The 17,033-nt window shown below is 39.0% G+C and overlaps 1 protein-coding gene across 1 annotated transcript in view; it reads left to right on the plus strand.

Moving 5' to 3' along the window:
• Positions 1 to 12,170, plus strand: part of CPNE3 (copine 3) — a 58,931-nt gene extending 46,761 nt beyond the window's left edge. The window contains exons 10-16 of the mRNA XM_020970079.2: positions 177 to 236; positions 839 to 972; positions 2,098 to 2,152; positions 2,234 to 2,285; positions 3,507 to 3,640; positions 7,104 to 7,340; positions 8,813 to 12,170. Of these exons, the coding sequence (XP_020825738.1) occupies positions 177 to 236; positions 839 to 972; positions 2,098 to 2,152; positions 2,234 to 2,285; positions 3,507 to 3,640; positions 7,104 to 7,340; positions 8,813 to 8,923 (783 nt within the window). The 3' untranslated portion in view covers positions 8,924 to 12,170. The remainder of the gene's footprint in view (positions 1 to 176; positions 237 to 838; positions 973 to 2,097; positions 2,153 to 2,233; positions 2,286 to 3,506; positions 3,641 to 7,103; positions 7,341 to 8,812) is intronic.
• The last annotated feature ends 4,863 nt before the right edge of the window (positions 12,171 to 17,033 follow it).

The following is a 17,033-nucleotide window of genomic DNA, read 5'->3' on the forward strand; positions in this document are numbered from 1 at the left end:
GAAGCAGAGACATCTTAGACTAGAATTTAGCACTAATTTGCATGTATTTACAATTTACCTTTATTCAGTTTGGTTCAGCAAGATTAATTTATGTCCTCTTCAAAACCTAAGTGAATAGAACTCCTTGTTCTGTATTTTACAAAGGGAGGATTTTAACTTTAACTCTCTGTGTTTAGATTACAGTGGAATGCACATTCCTTGACTACATCATGGGAGGATGTCAGCTGAATTTTACCGTACGTGAAATAAATTTCAATGTATATTGACCTGGGTTTTATAGGGTGGGATGTGATACGAAGGCTTTACTGCCTATCGTACAACTGTTTTTGTTTGTTAGTAACTGAATGTGTGTAAATGTCTGTAAATTCATTAAATGTGTTCTGCCCAGACCCAATTTCTGAGCTTGTCACAAGCTTTCTGTTTTTTGAACAAGAAAATCTGTCATTCCTGAGAGCAAGCAGACATGTATAGAATCTGTACTCATTCAGTAATAAACAGAATAATTCAGAGGACTGTTAACTGAAAACAGCAACAGTTGCAGCAAATCCACAAAGTTAAGGGCTGAGTGCAATAGAAATTCACAATTTAAGGCTTCTGGAATAATAGGAACAGCAGGTATGTATTTTACGCAAACAGTTTGAGAGAGAGTTTCACGATGAGGCCAAGAATTGCTCTCTTCAAACACTCTGATTTAATTGTCTACAGAAATGCCAAGGCACACGCTTGCTCTTAGGGCGTGGAGAACAATGGGTTTAGTGCAGGAAATTTCTCCTGAGGTCAAGCACTGGCTCCTGTACCTTGGAGCCTTGGTAGGTGTTAACACTCTTGTTTATTGCAGGTGGGAGTAGACTTCACTGGCTCCAATGGTGATCCTAGGTCTCCTGACTCTCTTCATTATATCAGCCCCAATGGAGTTAATGAATATTTGACTGCTATCTGGTCTGTTGGGATGGTCATTCAGGATTATGATGCGTAAGTCTCCACTAAAATCCCATATTTGGCAGGAAACCTTTCCCAACCCCTCTTACTTCTGGTGCCATTTCTCCGTTATTTCCCATTTGTCCCGTACATAGCTTTTTGGTATGTATTTAGTTGCATGTTGTCTTCCTGTTAAATAGTGAATTCCTTGAGGGCAGGGACTGTCTTGCATCTCTCGTATCTTTAGTGCTTGAGTACAGTGCCTGGTACATAGGAGGCAGTTAATAAATGTTTATGGAGTGATTTTAGAAAAATCCTGGCACATAGCATGTGCTTCATAAATGTGTGTTGATTGATTGATTTTAGAATAATGATGACACTGATTGTTATAGCTGCCCAGAAAAAATCACCTGCTTTTGTTTGGTTCATTCACTTAAAAGGTATATGCAGTGCCTGCTATGTGCCAGGCGCTGTGCTAGGCGTTAGAAATGAAAAATGAAGGATTGGAAGAAATGGGGTAGAGTGGATAGAGCTCTGGGCTTGGAATCAGGAAGATCTCAATTTTTTTCTTAAAAAATAATTAATTTATTTATTTTTAGTTTTCAACATTCACTCCCATAAGATTTTGAGTTTTAAATTTTCTCCCTCTCCTGCTCCTCTCCCCCCTTCCTCCTCAAGAGGGTGTGCAATCTGATATAGGCTCTACTTATACTGAATTCAGATTCTTTAACTGTTTACTTGTTGTGTGACCCTGGACAATCCATTTAAATCTGTCTGGACATCGGTTTCCTCATTTGCAAAGTGAGAGTGTTGGATTCGTTCCCTCTAAGGTCCCTTTCGACTCTAAATATGGTGCTATAAAGTAGTTTCTGCTCTCATAGGATTTGCATTTCAGGGCAGAGACTATTTAATTTTTGTTTTTGTGCCTATAGGACCTAGCAGGGTATCTGATGGCTTATAGTATACCACGCAATAATTATTTTTTAAAAATATTCTTTTTATACATAGGTGAGCCTTAGAAAGAGTTCTGTGTTGTAAATTTCTTTCTAGGTCTGTTAGTTCTAGAGTGAATGTGCTTTTGATTTTTTCTATTGGCTCTTTTTATATGTTCAAAGCTGATTAATTTGCCTGATATTTAAAGAGAGTGAAACATTTTATATTGTCAAACCTTATTTTTAGTGATAAGATGTTTCCAGCCTTTGGATTTGGGGCCCAGATACCTCCCCAGTGGCAGGTAAGAAGTCCTTTTACTTCTAGAGTACCCCACTCACTGAAATATGCAGAAAACCTTATTCTTTCATTTGTGTGTTGACAGGTATCACATGAATTTCCCCTAAACTTTAACTCAGCAAATCCCTTCTGTAGTGGTAAGTTTTCACAATTAACATGAAGATCTTAAGCTAAAAGTCTCAGCAGCACTGATTTTTTTCATTGCTTGAACAACCTTTTCTTTTTCTTTGAAAATTTTACATTTGGTTGTAGAGAAAAAAAAGCAGATTAGCAATAATTTCTGTGAAATTTTTAACACTAAATTATGTAAGCTGAATTAGAAAAATTGCATTATCATTCTTCTTATGATTTTAGGTCAAATAATGAAAATATTTATGATGTTGAAAACTATCCAAATCCTGGCAGGAAATATTATTATGGGTCATATTGTTGTTGGTATCATTTTATGTTTATATTGAATTTTCTTTTTTGGGAGTGTGACGCAATCGGGGTTAAATACTTGCCCAGGGTCACACAGGTAGTAAGTATCATGTGTCTGATGCCAGATTTGAACTCAGGTCCTCCTGACTCCAGGGCCAGTGTTTTATCCACTGAACCACCAGCTGCCCCTGCATGTTTAACTTTTTAAAGCTCTTGAATATACATGTTATTTTGACTAGGTATAACAAAAACTGTGGTGAATAGAAGGACTAGTCCTGTGATTTTGCTGGTTTAGGGAACTCCAGGATGAGAAAACTCCCTCTACCAATGTAAGTTGTCACCTTCTCTCAATTATAGTCTTAGGGAGTTGCCTAGAGCTCTTAAGAAGTTGAATTCCTTACCCAGGTTCATATAGCCGGTGTGTGTCAGAGGTAGATCTGGAACCTAGGCCTTTGTACTATCAAAACAACTCATCAGTCAGTATACCATGGTGCCTCTCAGTTATAAGTGGTCCAGTGCAATGAATGTTTTCCAAAATGTGTTTCAACATAATGCGTTCTCTATAAAGAAAAAAAGTCTGTGTGTTGTACATCTTTACTCCTGAGCAATACTTTGGGATTCTAAAAGTAAAGAGTTTCCCATACTCTTGGTTGTAGATAAGGAAATGTCTTTCCTTATTTTAATTTGACACTGAATCTATGTTTCATATAATCCTGTTTCTTTGGCTAGTTCATCCCCAAAAGGAAGGTTGTGATTTGATGAAATGGTAAGCTGACAAATTAAAGGCAGTTACTGCTTTCTTTCAAAAGAGTAGTATTCTTTTCATTACTCTCATTAACAGGCATTTACAGGGTCTGGATTGAAATGCTAGCTGAGCAAGAGAATCTTGTAGATCACTGACGTACTTGATGACAATCAACCCTGCTTTTGTTCTCTAGGAATACAAGGCATCATAGAGGCGTATCGGACCTGCCTTCCTCAGATAAGACTTTATGGGCCAACTAACTTTTCTCCAATAATAAATCACGTGGCCAGGTTTGCTGCTGCAGCCACACAGCAACAGACAGCATCGGTAAGTGGGATGTTGTGGGTCAGAGGGGCATAGTTCCGCCTTGGTCATGGCTTTTATGATGTGGAAACAGTGGAAAGAATGCTGGATTTGGGGTCAGAACACCTGAGCTTGAACCCTAGCTCTGCTATGTACTACCCAGGGGACTTGGGCCACGTCATTTAATTTTTTCTGGGCCTCAGTTTCTTCAACTTTAAAAAAAGGAGTTGAACTAGATGACTTCTAAGATTTTGTCTCGTTCTAAAGTTATGATGATAGAATTTGTTAACTATGAATGTTTGGTTCAAAGGCTTTGTTTTTCTTTTTTTTTCCCAATGGGGGGAAATGGGGAAGAAGAGGGGAGCTGGGGATAGAGTTGTCAAAAAAAAAAAGAAGGAAGGAAGGAAGGGAGGAAGGAAAGAATCCTGAATTTTAGCAAGCTGCACAATAGGATGAAGGTCTGTCTCAGTGAGGACAATCTCTGGCCCGTGACTGTTTTGATGTAACATCTCTTTATGAAGGAAGGAGGGAACTCACCCATGGGAGAAGGGGAGAGCCTAGTGGAGGTATATTCCAATGTTAGAAGGCCACAGGGATGGTTGGATGTTCTGGGGTGAGGAGGCCCCAGACATTGTGGGAAGTTCCAGGATGAGATTGCAACAGAAGCAGGATTTTGAAGCCCCAGAAAGGGCGTCAAGAGGGAAATGCATGACTATCCCTGGCCCATGGCAATTTTGGTGAAATTCTTCTATTTTTAAAAAAATTAAATTTATTTTGTAAGCATTTCCATAACATAATATAATAAACTGCTGACCTGTTATATACAACTTGCTATTCTTTTAAGTATGTAATAAAATTATCATGTAAATTTTTTTTCTCTCTCTCCCTACCCAGATAGCTACCATTAGATACAAATATGTGTATATGTTAAATCACTCTATATGTACTTCTATTTATCAGTTCTTTCTCTGGATGCAGATAGTGTCTCCCTTCATATGTCCTTTGTAGTTAATTTGGGTGTTTATGATAGTCAAAATGACTTAGTTGCTCAAAGTTGTTCTTAACACAGTATTGTTGTTACTGTATACAATGTTCTCTTGTTCTTTATGAGAAGCCAGTGACCTTCCAAGAGCCATTCTCCTATGGATAAGTGGTCAAAGAATATGAACAAGTAGTTCTTTTTTCTTTTTTTGGCTAGGCAGTGGGGTTAAAGTGACTTGCCCAGGGTCACACAGCTAGTAAGTGTTATATGTCTCAGGCCGGATTTGAACTCAGGTCCTCCTGATTCCAGGGCTGGCGCTCTATCCACTGCACCACCTAGCTGCCCAACAAGTAGTTCTTAAAGGGATTGTAAACAATTATTAATCTTTTCTAGTGCCTGGCCCTTAATAAATGTTTGTTAAATTAAATAAATTAAATTTAAAAAATTAAAATAAATTAAAATTCCAAATCACAATAATGAGGTGGGGCAAACAAGCATTTATAAGCCCCCACTATGTGCCAGGCACTGCGCTAAATGCTTTAACAAATATTGTCTCGTTTGATCCTCATAACAACTCTTTTATAGCTAAGGAAACTGAGCCAAACAGAGATTAAGTGACTCGCTCAGAGCCACACAACTAATAAGTATCTGAAACCAGTTTTGAACTCTGGTCTTCCTGACCCCAGACCCGCTGCTTTATCCATTGTACCACCTAGAAATATAAGTTAAAAACAACTCTGAAGTTTTGATTCAAATTAATACCCAGCAAAATGGCCAGGATGACAAAGGACAGAGGTAGTCATTGTTGGAAGGGCTGCAAGAAGATGGGCACACTAATAAACTGTTGGTGGAGTTGTGAATTGGTCTATTTTGGAAAACAGTCTGGAAGTGTGCCAAAAATTGACCCCGAGATCCCGTTGCTAGGTAGGATGTCAAAGAGAGAAAGACTCATATGTACAAAGATATTCGGGCAGAATCTTTTTTTTTTTTTGGTAATAAAGAGCTGTAAATAAAATGGATATCCATTATTAGTATGTGAATATAATGAGGCTTGAGAAACAACCACTCTGAGAAATATAGAGAAAAATGGGAAAAATGTATGAACTGATGTGGAGTCAAGTATGGAGTAAAGCGGCTGCTATTTGGCAGTAGGGGTGTTCGATTTGAAGCCAAGAAGATCTGAGTTCAAATCCTACCTCAGATACAACTAGCTGTGTGACCCTGGGCAAGTCACTTAACTGTTTGCCTTAGTTCCTCATCTGCAAAATGAGCTGGAGAAGGAAATGGCAAACCATTCCCCAAATGGGGTCATGAAGTGTAGGACACAACTGAACCAACTACACAATAATGAAAGTTTGCAACTTCCCCTTGAGTGATTGCATTGTACTGTTAGTATATTGAGTTCTTAAAACGAGGAAGTGACTTTTGTCTTTTTCTTTGTAGAAACACAAGTTTGTTTTGCCTTTTCTGGCAGTGAGGTAGCAGGGTGGAATTCTGTCAGTGCTTAAGGTGTGAGACCCTCAGGAAAAAAAAACTATTTTATGGATTGTTATCGTGGTTCGTTAAAAAACCTTGCCACTTTAGTTTAAATAGCCTTTCTCTTTTTCTGTACCAAATCAATCTGTTGTCTGAGGATCTTAATAGATTTTATTCTAGGGTTATTGCAGCAGTAGGAAAATAGTGGGAAAGAGATGAAGTAACTTTAGTAGCATGGTGAAGCAGCAGAGGAATTTGTGATAACTTTTTGTTTTGTTTCTGTTGGGTTCTGTCTGCTAAATGGATACCACCTCTTCTCTATCCCTATTATTATTATTATGCATTTTTAATTAATTTTATTATTATTGCCATTGTTATTAATAGCTGGCATTTATTTAGTGCTTAAAGGTTTGGGAAGTGCTTTACAAAGATAATCTAATTTTAATCCTTGCAAGAATTCTGGGATCTCAGTGTTATTGTTTTTTTTTTTCCCTGTTATTGTTATCCCCATTTCAGATAAAGAAACTGAGGTAGACAAAATTAAGTAACTTGCCTAGGGCCACATAGCTAGTAAGCATCTGGGGCAGCATTGGAAGTCAGATTTTCTTTCTTTTTTTTTTTCTGAGGCATTTGGGGTTAAGTGACTTGCCCAGGGTCACACAGCTAGTGTCAAGTGTCTGGTCTGAGACCAGATTTGAACTCAGGTCCTTGTGACTCTGAGGCTGATGCTCTATCCATGGCGCCACCTAGCTCCTAGCTGCCCCAATAAGGGAGTGGATTAGTTGGCCTCTCCCATTGTGGCTTTTTTTTTTTAGGCATTTGGGGTTAAGTGACTTGCCCAGGGTCACACAGCTAGTAAGTGTCAAGTGTTTGGTCTGAGGCCAGATTTGAGCTCAGGTCCTCCTGGGAAGTCAGATTTTCTTGATTGCAGATCCAGCGCTCTGTCCACAGTACCATCTAGCTGCCCAGCTTGTCCTCGATGGCAAACCATTTGATTATGAAGCTAACAAAGCTTGTCTTATTTAACAGCAATATTTCGTGCTCTTGATCATTACCGATGGTGTGATCACAGACCTTGATCAAACCAGGCAGGCCATAGTGAATGCTGCCAAACTCCCCATGTCCATCATCATTGTTGGTGTTGGAGGTGCAGACTTCAGTGCGATGGAGTTTCTTGATGGTGATGGCGGAGCCCTGAGGTCTCCCACTGGAGAGACTGCTATCAGAGACATTGTTCAGTTTGTTCCTTTCAGACAATTCCAGAATGTGAGTATTGCCATTCTACATTCTTCTCCTCTCCCCCTTCTCACCTCTTCCCCCAAATCTGTGGAGCTGAGTATCCTGACTGAAGCTCCTCTGCATTGTTCCATAGCCAGCCAATTGACTACACGGCTATGCTGGGGGAGCAGGGGTGGGGCAGTATAAGTCATGTTCTTTAGCAATCGTGAGCGTATCACTTTCCTCATATGGTTCTTGAAATTTCTATGCCTGTACTCCTTTGCAGTGCTTTTGTGCAGTAAGAATCATGCATCCTCCATGTTTTTGAAGTCTCTGCCAGTGTTTTTCTAGAGACTCCTTTGATACATTCCAACGACTGTAGTCTTAACCATAAGACCAAGAAGGAGGTGGTCTAATAGATCCCTTAAATTTTCTGGGCCATTGCAGCTGTACAACACGAAACCCATTTTTCTAATCACTAGAACAGGGATTAGTAACTTTTTTTTCCCCCATTGTGACCCCTTTGGCAGTGTGTTGGAGCCTTTTTTTCATAGAATAATGTTTTTAAATGCATAAGATAAAATATATAGGATTGAAAAGAAAGCCAAAGATGAGTGAAAATAAAGATGTGATTGTCTTCCCATCCAAGCTCTGGAACCCCTGAGTGCTAGGTTTCAACAAATTAGGACCCTAGGTTAAGAATCCTGCCCTAGAAGGTTTGGCAATTTCTTCCCAGGTTTGTACGGCATTTGTTTACATTTCCTAGTGTAGAGATATGGTGAGGAAGACTTTCACTCTTTCTATATGTATGTTTTAGATAATGTATTTTTGTCTTTACCTTTCATACTGTGGTAGCTCAAATATTCTAGCTGAAAATAGCATTTTCTTACTGGGATTAAGCTTGCTAGAAGTAACTGAGGAAAATGCTTAATTTGCTTTCTTATAATGATCAGTTTTCATATGGAAATATGTTTTACATGATTGTACATATCATATCTATACACACCTATATCAAATTGCTTACCATCTTAGGGAGGGGGAGGGAAGGGAGGGAGAAAATTTGGAACTCAATTAAAAAAAATGTTAAGAATTGTTTTTACATGTAATTGGAAAAAAACATAATACTGTTAAAAAAACACAATGATCAGTTTTCTTTCAGGTTTGTTGCACTCTGTGTGTAACAGCGTCCAGTTACCTATTAGTTTTCAATTCTAAGAAAAACAAGTCTGGAGTGTTGTTTTTCCAGTCCTGTCACAAACAATGGCATGAAAATAGAATGCATGGTGTTTTTTTTTTTTAAAAGAAGTCAACAAGGCCTCTAACTTATCCTGCTCCTTATCTTGATGATCCCAAGATAAGAAATGGGTCTCAAGCCACAGAGGGGAGAAAATGGAATTTTTTAGTGTAATATCTTATCTAAGTTAAGGTGCCTAAATGTATGTTTGTTTAAATGTATGGTTGCTAATGAGGACACTTGCTTGTTTTCTTTTTTTTTTCTTTTTTCCTTCTTTTTAAACAAGGCTCCAAAGGAAGCCCTTGCTCAGTGTGTTCTGGCAGAAGTTCCCCAACAAGTGGTGGGGTACTTTAACACGTATAAACTCCTCCCTCCGAAGAATCCTGCTACAAAGTAATGGAGACAGCTCAGGAGAATTCCTTGGTGCCAGGTGGAGCTGTGGGTTCGTCATCTCCCGAACATGCATTCACTGTGTTGGTTTTTGTGACCCCTTATGGTCTATCTGTGTGTGACATGATTTTTTTTTTTTAACATGGAGCCATATCTGTTCAATGCATTTCTTTTGGAATATCGTTGTTGTATATGCTTGTGATTTCTTTTTGTAAAGCTGAAGAGTGAATGTCTATGTAATCAATTTAGTAACTGGTAATTGGTAGGAATTGACTGAGGCATGGTTGGGTTAGAAAGTGGCAGTAAGATGACCTTTGCTTTACATTAATTGGATATGATTGTGATGAAGCTATTTGTGAATGATGATAAGTCATTTTGGTGGAACAAATGTTAACCTATGAATTCCTAAGCTTTGCTGTTGTCCCAGTGTGTATATATTCCACATGCAAACTCCCACTCTTGATCAAGATAAAGCTGTTTAGCTGAGATGAGTTGGGGGTACTTTAACTGGTCCTTCTTATAGCTCATTATTGCCCATAGAGTGTCGGCTTTCTTTACTTACCTCTACATAGTGCTGCAGTCTATAAGCCACATCGTTATGTAAATTAATGCTTTCGCCTTGAGGGGAAGGCAGTTTCTTATTAAACAATCACTGAATAGATACCTGTTACAGACAAACAGTTCTCTGTTCACTTTTTTTGGTGGGGTTCTTTAAAAATGATTTTTTCATCATAGAAGATTCTGAAAATGATCAGGTTGAAGGTGGGTCTTGTTCTTAAACTACTTCAGACAAAATGGAAGATTCTTTAGAAATTAAGATATAGCTTTTGTTGTTACTGCTGTGGTTCCATATCTGCTTAGTTGGTAAGGAGTTCAGCTCATGTTAGCCTGTGTTTTGTGAGCCCATTTGAGGCTCACAGGTTGGAGGTTGGTAAAAGTGGTCTGATGAGAAGACTCATTAACCCCAATGAACTTAAGAACCAGCTTAGTGCCCCCACTGTCCTGGAAGCCAGATAACCTTTGCTTCTTTCTGTAGCTCACTTTATACTTTGCTACGCACCACATGTTAATCAGTGCTAGAGGCAATCTCATTATGCAATATTTTTTAAGAGAGATTTTCTTGAGGGATAATAATGGTTTCCTACCAATTAATCTATCATTTTATAAGAATATTATTTTTTAGTCACAGGATGTGTCCTACATTCAAGCGTAGAATCTTTTGGAATTAAATTATTTTTGAGTCATCAACCCCATTTGAGAAGTCTTTTAATGCATATATTATAAGCCTTTGAAGGCTTTGTGGTAATGGACAGAAAACCAACCTCAATGCTGAAGATACCTGGGTTCCAGTCTCACTTAGGAAACATACAGGATATGTGACAAATTGCTTCAGCTTTCAGTGCCCTGGGTAGCTCTCTCAGACCATATGTTTCAGAGAAGGAGTCAACCTACGCTGGTGAAGGGAGTTTCCTCTAACAGGGCCAGTCTCTGTTTCTATGTTGTTTTTACTCAAAATAGAATCATCTCCTTTTTTTTCTTTCTTTTTTTTTTTTTTTTGGTGAGGGAATTGAGGTTAAGTGGTGTGTCTGAGGCTGGGTTTGAACTCTGGTCCTCCTGACTTCAGGGCCAGTGCTCCATCCACTGTGTCGCCTAGCTGCCCCAATCCTCTCTATTCTGAAGGCTGTTTTTCCAGAATACATTGTGTTAAAGAGTATTTCCTTTTCATGAATTGCTTTGAAAAAATACCCAACATCAAAACTCTGGACATATCTAATACCATCAACATATGTATGTACAAAACATCATTAAATCCATTAACATATATGTATTTATAAGCCCATTAGCATGTACTTATTCATATTAAAAGTGCAACACTGAAAACCAGTACATATTTTACATGAAAATAAACTAAGTGTGTGTGTGTGTGTGTGTGTGTGTGTGTGTGTGTGTGTATGTGTTAATGGTTTTTAGTGTTGGTTCCAATATACATCTGTAAAAAAGGATCTATCTTTTATTCTAGCTTTTTAGTCTTGTTGAAAAATCTCCAGCACCTGGGTCTAGTTTTATACACCTTCATTGCAATGTGGAAGAGAGGACTAGGGCTTAATAGACCCTGGCTTCTTTAAAATGACTGGACAATTCAAGCAGAGGCGGATCTTTCTTACTGCCATGCTGTATTTGCCTGAGTAGACTAGCTGACTGGCCTTGTAGAACTCCCTATAAGTCGTGGGGACTGGGCAAACCACTATTAACCGACACTCACCTGACTAATACTATCTTACTTCTTGTGGCCTTATATCTTGTTGGCAATCCTTTCTTTAGACTGTATCCCTCACTGTGGAGTGAATAATTGGTCATTCTTTACTGGCTTGGGGCTTGAATTATGTGTAAAATGGCACCCAATTTTTCTACTTCATTTAATCAACAAACAATCAGTTAACATTTATTAAGCACCTCATTTGTGCCAGACACTGTGCTAAGTGCTGGAGATGCAAAAAAGGTGAATGTAACATTTAAATGAAGTACAGTCATTTAAATCACCCAGGTCACAAGGTCAGGGACACCCCGGAAAAAGCAGAGTGTTCCTGTTTTTATACCATTCCTTTACCTGGAATGTTCCTCTCAAACAATCTGATACCATTGAGTTCGTGGTCAGATGCTGCTGAGGCAGAATAAGCTGTCGTAAGGTAAATACTTGCCTATTTTATGTGTTGAATTAAAAGCATTTATACTTATATTTTCATCACTTTATGAAAAACTTGTAGTTTCAATAACCCAACCCCTATCTCTTATACCACATTTGGATTGAGTTTTGTATTTGAAATAATTTCTCCCTTTTTGCATTCATGTTTTTAAAGAGGATATTGTGTGATTGATTATAGGGTGTCTTGAGACCAAATAGATCGTGCCATCTTAACAGCTGTGCAAGTATCCAGATGAGAAATTTATATCCCCAGAGCGGTCTCCTGACCAAGGTTTTGTTTTGAGAAAATTGTACACAAACTAGCTTAGCTAGTTTGTGCCACCTTGTGGTAAAACTTCAGAAATGAAATTTTGTTATGAACTTGGGAAATGTAAACCTCGGACCAGTGATTCTCAGACTTTTAGTTTCATAGTCCCTGAGCTGGTTTTGAAAGTAAACTTGATACTCATACTTTCTTATTCTGTATTTTTGATGCACTTTTCATATCTCTTCCTTTACTTATTTGGAAATTTATTTTCCTAAAACTACAATAAAAACAAAACCCAAAACACTCTTACTCTTATTTTTTGCAAAATTTCTTGTAATATTTATGATGTTCCAGGGTAATTATACCGCAGGGTAACCTAATACTTTGATTGAGAATAAGATTTCAACTATTCATGTGCTTTTATAAAAGTTGCTTTGCTAATATATGGTTATATATAATAGTCTCTAATACATGGCCACAAGTTTTAAATGTATCTTCCCTTTGATTTGTGATAAAGTTGATTCTAGATGTAAGCAGGGTGGTGTCTTGATTTCATTATGGCCTGATTGAATCTCTTGTCCCTCTCTACATGATGTCCAAACAATGAAAGAAAGGAAAAGTAAAACATTTAATGAAACACTACTTTCATAAAGAGTTTGGGGTTTGTCATTTTATTGAATTCAGCCAAATTGGATTTTTTTCATTCATTTAACAAATATTTAATAAATGGCTATTACTGTAAAAGACTGTACTAGATAATAAGGGAGACATAAGATAAGTTTTTGCCCTTAAGAAGCTAATGGTCTAAACTAAGCTAATAGAGAAAAGATAATTATAAGGGCCACATGAGTGGTGGCATTTCATAAATGTTTCTTGAATTAGATTGTTTGTGTAGTCACAGCTTGGTATGACAGCATAATTAAAAGTTTCCTTCCTGCAGTCAGGAATGGCTTGAGCAATGTGATTCTCATATTTGATTGGTATTATGGGAAGATACTGAGGCAACTAGGTGGTGAAGTAAGTAGAGTACTGGGCTTGGAATCAGAAAGATTCCATTTTCATGAATTCAATTCTGGCCTCAGACACTCAGACACTGACCTAGGACACTTAGCCCTGTTTGCCTCAGTTCCTCATCTATAAATATGAACTGGAGAAGTAAATGGTAAAGCACTCGATTATCCTTGCCAAGAAATCCCCAAAATGAAGTTCTGAAGAGTTGAACGTGACTGAAACAACTGAATAACACGACATAGGTATACTTCCTCCTGACCATAGTCGCACTTGTACTGAGGTGATCTTTCTAACGTTACACATCATTTTAAATGTTGAATTTGCCCATTCTGAAACTGGGGTCTGTAATATTGATCATCATACAAGGCAGATGGAATGAAACTCCACTTTTGTATCTTGTGCTTCAGGCATGATAACTACATTTTTGTAGGTATAGATGGAAGCCATAATGTCCATAGTGGGCAAGAAAAAGAACTCAGATGTACAACTTCCTTGCATGATCCAGCCTTATATGTTAATTCTCTTCCTCTCTTTATCCTGGTGATGAGAGAGAAGCAGGATGATGGTCATTCTTCTACTGGGCACCTATTGTAGAAAGCCTTTTTGAGTTTATCTTCAAAGTCTAGAAGAGATATAGGACTACAGTTAGCAGGGATGGAAGGGTTAAGTGAGGATTTTTTTGGTGTAGGGGAGAGGTGGCTATGTTTGTAGGTACTTTGGAGTGACTCCAAGGAGGAACGAGTCTCCCTTTTGAGTTTTCCAGGGATTTCTACACAGTAATTATTAAAAAGTTTATTGAGTTGAATTCTACATGAACTCAAATGAGCAGAATTATTACTCAGATCTTTTTCCCTTCACCTACTGTGGCCCTTTTCTTCACAGATGTATGTGCAGACTCTCCCTCTCCCCCATAGATCTCCTCAGATAGGTGAGGCATAAAGACTCTTGAAAGGCACACTGTAGCTTTATTTCAAATACTAAGGAAATTTTTAAAAAGAAATATTTCTTACATCAAATCCCTGCTAGTACAACTGATATACTGGGGATAAACTCTCTCTAATGCCTCCTTTGGTGGTTCCTCTTCCAAATCATACTCTCTAACCGTAGGTGTCCCCTAGGGTTCTGTCCTGGGCCTTCTCTTCTTCTACACTACTTCACTCAGTGATCTCATCAGCTCCCATGCAGATTCTCAGATCTACACATCCTTCCTCAAACTCTCTGCTGATCTGCACCATCTCTAACTGCCTCTCAGAAATCTCAAACTGTATGTCTACTAGGCATCTTAAACTTAGTATATCCAAAACAAAATTCATTATCTTTTCCCCAAACCCTCCCCACCTCCTACCTTCCCTATTACTATTGAGGGCAACACCATCTTCCCAGTTCCTCAGGCTCTCAACCTAGGAATCATGCTGGACTCTTCACTATTTCTCATCACCCATATCCAAACTGTTGCCAAGGCCTGTTGGTTTTGCGACATCTCTTGAATATGACCCCTTTCTCTCCTCTGACACCACCCTAGTGCAGGCCCTCATCACTTCATGCCTGAATTATTGCAGTACTATGCTGGTGGGTCTGCCTGACTCAAGTCTCCTTCCACTCCAGTCCATCTTCCATTCAACCACTAAAGTAATATTCCTAAAACACAAGTCTGATCATGTCGCCCACCCCCAACTCAATAAACTCCATTGGCTTCCTATTGTCTCCAGGATCAAATACAAAATGCTCTGCTTGGCATTCAAAACCTTTCATAACCCAGCCCCCTCCTACCTTTCCAGTCTTCTTACATCTTAATCCCAGACAGGTACTCTTTGATCTCATGACTCTGGCCTCCTGGCTCTTCCACAAGCAAGACACTCCCATCTCTCGCTTCTAGGCATTCTCTCTAGCTGTCCCTCATGCTTAGAATTCTATCCATCCTCATCTCAGACAACTGACCTTCCTGACTTCCTTTAAGCCCCACCTAAGATCCCACTTTCTATAGGAAGCCTTCCTCAACCTCTCAATTCTAGTGCTTTCCCTCTGCTAATTATTTCTTAATTCATCCTTTATATAGCTTGTTCCCCACCCTTTCCTTCATGAAGCTGACATTTTAACTAGGCCTTGAAGGATGGCTTTTGATGGTTAGGGTCAGAATTAAGAGTCAGAAGATCCATTCCAATTCAATTCAATAAACATTTCAGGGGAGAGTATTCTAACAGAGAAAATGGTATGACCATGGGAAGGAGGTGAAGGATAGGGCATAATCATGGAATAGCTAATAACTTTGTTTGGGGCACAGAGTAGATTATGCTGAAAAGGAAAATTGTTTTATCTGGTTATATACTTTCCAAGTGTGCATTCTTTCCCTTCCTCCCTTTCTCCCTCCCTCCCTCCCTCCTCCCTTCCTTCCTTCCTTCCTTCCTTCCTTCCTTCCTTCCTTCCTTCCTTCCTTCCTTCTTCTTCCTTCCTTCCTTCCCTTCTTCCTTCCCTCCCTCCTTCACCTTCCACAATTTACTGGTTGTCCACAAGATGTTAGGCATTGTAATAAGTATCTCTCGGTGTGTGGGTGTACACAAATGAATAAGATAATGTTTGCCCTAAAGAAGTTTACAATTTATTTTTTCATTCACATCTGGAATCCTACTCCAGGTCCCTAAAGCTCTCATCTTAACAAAATGACTCCTGAGGAAGTAAAGATTTCCAGACTGCTGGAGAGAAGTAGGCATAGATGAGGTTCCCATGTGTCAGAAATTTTTGGATCAATTTAAACCCCTGTCACCAGGCCTAACTATTCCCAGTGTGTCATGTAGTATGTGACATTGGTGTATCCTGTTGTAGCAATAGCTGACCATGTTGGGTTCATTTGCTTTCTGTCTGCAACCTATAGAAAAGCAAGCGCTCACTTAAACTATGAATTAATTCTCTAGCAAGGCAGTGTAATGTACTATTTTACCACCAAGTAGTGCTATTCTCAAACCACCTACGTCTTTCTCAGCCAGTTTTGGTGGCCATGAATATGCTTTCTAGAAGGTCGCAGTATTCTCAATGCTCACCAGAGGGTGCTTTCCTACAAACTTTAAGACCTCTCACCGATAAAGCAGTAAAGTGAGTTTGGGAGCAGCAGCTGTCCCTGGATTCAGTACTGATCTAGGGGTATGGAAAAAGAAAATGGAAATTTGCTCTGAAATATTAAAATCATGGAAATCTCCAATTGGTCTGTCCCCTGCCTTCCTCCCTGCCTTTAGGAAATCTGCTTTCAAATGACTAACCTCTTTCATAAGATCCAGACAGTTGATTTATTTTTTAAAGCAGCCACACAGTTTATTTAAACCCAATAAAGGAAATGTCACATAGAAAAACTGTAAAAAATTGTTTTCCTGAGCCCCTTTCTTGCTCCCTGTTTGTGGGACCTTGGAAGAAAGGATTAAGTAAAAGAGCTTTGTGGTAAGAATCTGCCAAGATCAACTTTGTAAACAGTTGGAGAAAATGGGGGAAGGTGGGGAGGGAGTTGAGATCAGATTTCACTAGTGGGTCCTGTGTGACAATGCTAGGCAGTGTTTGCCATCACAACCTTGGGGTCCTGTCTCCACCCTGGGTCTCCCCCACTGCAACTCTCCAGAGGCTGTTCTGGCATGTCCTCTATAGTGGATCAGCAGCTCAAGCAAATGGGGGCAGCAGCAGTCACAGCCCCAACTGGCTACAATCACCTGCCTCCAGTGAAAACTCACAGCTTGATGGAAGCTATTGCTTGGGAAGATATCAGACCAACATTTCTAAGAGCTCAGGGAAAAAAGGACATTTGTGCTTGTTTGGGGTTCATAGGCTCATAGACTTTTTCTTCTCCAGTTCTGAGGAGGAAAGATACCATTAGAAGAGCCTGCTACAACAGAAATGGAAACATTTCACTTTTCGGTATAACACAGATCTATCAAAACCCCTTTAAATGTAACTTCTTTGCACATGTGAACAAGGGGTGGTCTCAAAGTTCAGCCCATCAGTGGGCATGGGCAGCTATATTGATCTTTCCCTATCTGCTTTATTTTCCACTTTCTGAACTGACTTTACAATCTGAAATTTCATATCAGAGTGCTATCTAGAGTTTAGAACACTGATGCATTTCTATCGTGGCCCACTCGAGTGCGCCTGGGAAATGGAACTTCTCACCTGGAAATT

This window comes from Phascolarctos cinereus, unplaced genomic scaffold (genome assembly GCF_003287225.1).
Source record: "Phascolarctos cinereus isolate Bilbo 61053 unplaced genomic scaffold, phaCin_HiC Scaffold_4;HRSCAF=312, whole genome shotgun sequence".
Lineage (NCBI taxonomy): Eukaryota > Metazoa > Chordata > Mammalia > Diprotodontia > Phascolarctidae > Phascolarctos > Phascolarctos cinereus.